At 44.8% G+C, this 4,510-nt stretch overlaps 1 protein-coding gene across 1 annotated transcript in view; it reads left to right on the top strand.

The window, feature by feature from the left end:
- The first annotated feature begins 824 nt into the window (after positions 1 to 824).
- The window catches only part of LOC104494990 (L-threonine 3-dehydrogenase, mitochondrial), a 3,891-nt gene continuing 205 nt past the window's right edge, over positions 825 to 4,510 (top strand). The window contains exons 1-8 of the mRNA XM_010137899.1: positions 825 to 1,008; positions 1,349 to 1,391; positions 2,058 to 2,128; positions 2,518 to 2,667; positions 2,757 to 2,929; positions 3,701 to 3,791; positions 3,966 to 4,235; positions 4,477 to 4,505. Of these exons, the coding sequence (XP_010136201.1) occupies positions 825 to 1,008; positions 1,349 to 1,391; positions 2,058 to 2,128; positions 2,518 to 2,667; positions 2,757 to 2,929; positions 3,701 to 3,791; positions 3,966 to 4,235; positions 4,477 to 4,505 (1,011 nt within the window). The remainder of the gene's footprint in view (positions 1,009 to 1,348; positions 1,392 to 2,057; positions 2,129 to 2,517; positions 2,668 to 2,756; positions 2,930 to 3,700; positions 3,792 to 3,965; positions 4,236 to 4,476; positions 4,506 to 4,510) is intronic.

Here is a 4,510-nt window from a genome sequence, read left to right as displayed (position 1 = left end):
ATCCTTGTGTAAGTGGAAGGAACACCCACACTATTACTTGTTGGCTTTACTGTGCCTATTAGAATCGGCAGGGCTGGAATTCATCAGCAGCAAATTCATCCGTGTGTCATCTGCTGTGATTTCTTGTTGTGTCCCCCCTTCTCCCTGACTCTCCTGCTTATAACAAGTGCCACCAGAAACATAGGAGAAAGGAGCTGACAAGGGAAGTCTTGGTTTTTCCTGTAAAATAGTCCAGCTGTTTTCACAAGTCTTGCGTCAAGCTGCTTCTCATTCATTTGCTTCCCGGGTTCTGTCCGTCACGTGGATTAAGCTGGAGCAAAGCAGTGCTCTCTGCAGAGATTTACTGCTGCCTCTTTGGCTTAGCAGCGTCTTGCTGATGCAGTACTAAGAAGATTTGCTTATTCATGGCAGCCAGCAAAACTTTCACTCCACAGCACCTCCAGCGAAGCCGTGTAATCGTGGCGGCTGAACTCATTGAATTCTGCTTCTGTTGTCTTTTGTGCTTGAAAACGTGGTTTCTAGTGACTGTTTGAAGGCTTAAACTTGAACTCTGTTCTGGCTGTTCGTTATACTGGGTGCTGTGCTGGGGCTGTGGATCTTTTCTTGAGCTCGCTCTGGTGAAGACGTTACCCGTGTTCACGTTACTTCACAGGCTGCTTCTAGATGTGGCTCTCGGCTGGCACCTCAGCCAGGACTTGGGCTGCATCAAACTCCTCTGAAAGGCGTCTGAGTTTTCTGAGGGAGTGTTTACAGTGTTTAAATACGGTTGAGTCATTTGTGACTAATCTTTTCCCTTGTTCTCACAGCACATTTGAAGGGGGAAGATGCCAGTCGTCCGAAGCGTGAGCAGAGCTCTCAGCCAGGTGCTACAGAGCCCTGGTTGTGGATGTGGGATTTCCATCGTGCCGGTTCGATGCATTGGAATCTCGCCCCGCCAAGTGGCCTCTGACGCCAGTTTTCACTCGGTGTCTTTTGCCGAGACGGATCATCCACGAGTGCTAATTACAGGTCAGCATTCTTGTCGTAATCCTGCTCCAGCTTCCCGGTCAAGTTCCCCCTCCCGCCTCCCTCCCCAGTGAGCAGAATACTGGAAGGAAAAACATTCAGAATTCTCTGGAACTGCGATGGTCTCTCCCATATGGTGATAAGGTCAAAGTCCCGTGTGAACTTCCCTGGTATTTTTATTCTAGAAATCTACTAAAACTGGTTCATTGGGTGTTCATTGGGAAAAATATAAAAGCTTTCTGGCTTGCTGAGAAAAATAGTACTTATTTCTGATGTGAGACATTGAATAATGACACTCAGTGTTTTGATAGCACATTTTTGTCTCCTGTGTATTGCCTTTCAGGTGGTTTGGGCCAGCTTGGAGTGGGACTTGCTAAACTTCTGAGGTACGTCATGACTCCAGCTTGCTGTTAGTGAGGAACTCGAGCTTTAGAAACAATAATTTACCGCAAAGTTCTTTGTGAAAGGATCCTAGTGACAATTGCGGATTCTTTTATGCCTTTTAGCTTTGTAAACAACTTCACATTTTCACCATCTTCTTGTTTTTCATTCCCGTGCTTGGTTTAGGCTCACTGACACGCTTTCTGTGTGCACATCGCTCACAATTCCCAAACTGACACTAACTTTGTCGACAAGACCAGCCACTGACTTCAGTTTGCTTCCAGTTAAATGGAATTATCCAGAGAGGGTGGTCAGTTCTCCTTCTCTCTGGAAGGCTGGATTTGAATGTTCAATAGAGAGACCTGATTTTATTATCTCTGGGTAAAATTTTCAGGAAGAAGAGGGCAGGAAGGTCTTTCTTCTCAACACATTTTCATTTTTTAAGATATCTCTGTCCTCACACAGTCTTTCACTGCTGCACAAGCGGCTTTCTAAGATGCTTTATAGAGATCTAAAGGATCGCTGGGGTTTTGTTTAGTGCAATAACTGATTTCATTGCAAAATTACTGTTCTTCCTATATTGTACCTGCAAAACAACGTAGCAGCACAGCAGCTCGTGAATTATCTCAAAGACTGTGGACTCACTGTACCATGTGGGTGTTTTTACACAGGAAACGCTTTGGAAAGAACAACGTGATCTTGTCTGACATCAGAAAACCTGCAGACAGTGTTTTTTATAGTGGTAAGTGACCGGGGAAAGAGATGGAAAAAAATATCTTGACTTCTGATGTCGATCAACTAATTACCAAAGAATAAATGATCAGGAGATTAAACTGAATAAGTTGCTGTTTGAAATGTCTGTCTTCTTGCTTTGAAATCTTGCCAAGACATTGATTTTTTCCTGTTATTCACTTTTTCTAAATATTTCTCTCTGCATTATTTTCACTGTTGCTTTTGCCACTTTGTTGACCCGAATAACCACTAGAGTCAAGCTGAGCTCAGCTGTTGTGCTCCCCCTCTTTTGGAGGGAACAAGCTGGAAATGAAATCAGTGCTTTGTTTCTCATGCGAAACTTTTCTGTACATCCATTCTTTTTGGCATTCAATTTCCTGCTCATTTGGTTTCTTCTAGGTCCTTTTATCTACGCGGATATCTTGGACTACAAGAATTTGCGGGAGATAGTGGTGAATAATCGGATAACTTGGCTGTTTCACTACAGCGCTTTGCTCAGCGCCGTCGGAGAGGCAAACGTCCCTTTGGCCAGAGCTGTCAATATTACTGGTAAGTGACAAGGGTTTCAAGTTCATGACTCCTGCAGAGGTTTGAGAAAGCACCGTGTATGTTCTGATAAAGCCTGTTGTTTGTTCCAGGTTTACACAATGTTCTGGATATTGCAGCCGAGCATAATTTGAGACTCTTTGTTCCAAGCACTATCGGAGCCTTTGGACCCACCTCTCCTCGAGATCCAACTCCTGACCTCTGCATTCAGAGACCCAGGACAATCTACGGAGTCTCCAAGGTTCACGCTGAGCTCATGGGAGAGGTGAGAATTTTTTGCTTTCATTTATTTCATGGAAGTTCTGGGAGAACTTTGTCACTTTTGCAGTATTCCTCACTGCAGTGGCTTTTCCCAGTTCTTTCCTTCCTTCAGGCTTTAGCACTCAATAGTAGCTGAGGCAGCTCTTAGGATAAATATATTTTGAGCGTTGTTGGAAAAAGTGCGAAGAATTGGAAGCTGGCCAGCATCTCACTTTCAGTATAATTTCTTTTGACTTTGGCCTCTCTCCCTCGTCTGGTATGAACAGCATTGTGTAACCAATGCTGTACAAAGCCTTGTGAAAGCACAGTGATGATGGTGACTTTGCCTCCTCCCTCTAAAGTTGGAGCTATGGGAATCTAGTCATGAACAGCTTCTTTTTTGGCTTTGTAGGTTTTTGTAAACATGATACTGATACTTTTCTGTACCGTTTCCTCCACCACTGAAAGACAGTGGGAGGTCTGAAGACTGTATTAACCTGAAACGTCTCACACACTCAGGAATTCTCAATTTCTGAACACTAGACCTTACGTTAGAAGCCAACCCATATCAAGATTCAAGTAGCTACTGATGTGAAAGTGAACTGGAAAAGACGAGCAGAGAGATTGGTTGCTCAGCAGGGAACAGAGACTGATCAGTAGATCCTTTTTCTTCACCCTTGTCAGGAGATGGTCACAGAATGGAGGCTTGTCCTGGGGCAGATTTGTCCTCTGAAATCAATGAGTTGTGTGGCCTAGTCTTGATGTGTAAAGCTATGTTTCTCTCCTCCCTCCATAGTACTACCATTACCGGTATGGCCTGGACTTCCGCAGCCTGAGGTATCCAGGAATTATATCTGCTGACTCTCAGCCTGGTGGGGGAACAACTGGTAAGTGACTCGTGCGTAGTCCTCAGTATTGCAGGCAAGAACAGCAAAACAAAGCCAATACAGTCATTTTCAATGTGTTTGTAGAAATTTAAGCTGTGGCAGGGCAGAGAATCAGTGTGGACATATGATTTCAACGGGCAGATGAGTGCACACATCCATTATTCTTCTCTACAGATTATGCTGTCCAGATTTTCCATGATGCCATAAAGACGGGCAAATTCCAGTGCAACCTCAAGCCAGACACGCGTCTCCCTATGATGTATATTGATGACTGTCTGAAAGCCACTCTGGAGGTGATGGAGGCCCCCGCAGAGGCACTGAGCATGAGGACGTACAACATCAGCGCCATGAGCTTCACTCCCGAAGAGCTGGCGCAAGAGGTGCAGAAGCACGTTCCTGAACTCGAGGTGACCTACAACGTGGATCAAGTCAGGCAGGCCATAGGTTAGTATCAGCTGCTGTGGCAGCGGGTAAGAGAAAACGTTCGGTTGCTGTGCGAGAAGGGCAAAACAAAGTTTCTTGTCTTCTTAGGCCCTTGCAAATTGCTCCTGTACAATTCAAGCCTCACTTAACAGTTTGAAGTTCAGCTTTAGTAGTTCAAATGGCTGGTTATGGTACATCTGGAAGCTCAAAGAGGTTCTTCTTAAACCTCACACTCCTTGTTTCTTCTCTCTTTTCACTGCAGCTGACAGCTGGCCGATGAACTTTGATGACAGGAA

Source organism: Buceros rhinoceros, unplaced genomic scaffold (assembly GCF_000710305.1).
Source record: "Buceros rhinoceros silvestris isolate BGI_N320 unplaced genomic scaffold, ASM71030v1 scaffold2896, whole genome shotgun sequence".
NCBI classification, from domain to species: Eukaryota; Metazoa; Chordata; class Aves; order Bucerotiformes; family Bucerotidae; genus Buceros; species Buceros rhinoceros.
The sequence above is the reverse complement of the archived record's forward strand: the minus strand, read 5'-3'. Positions and strand labels throughout refer to the sequence as shown.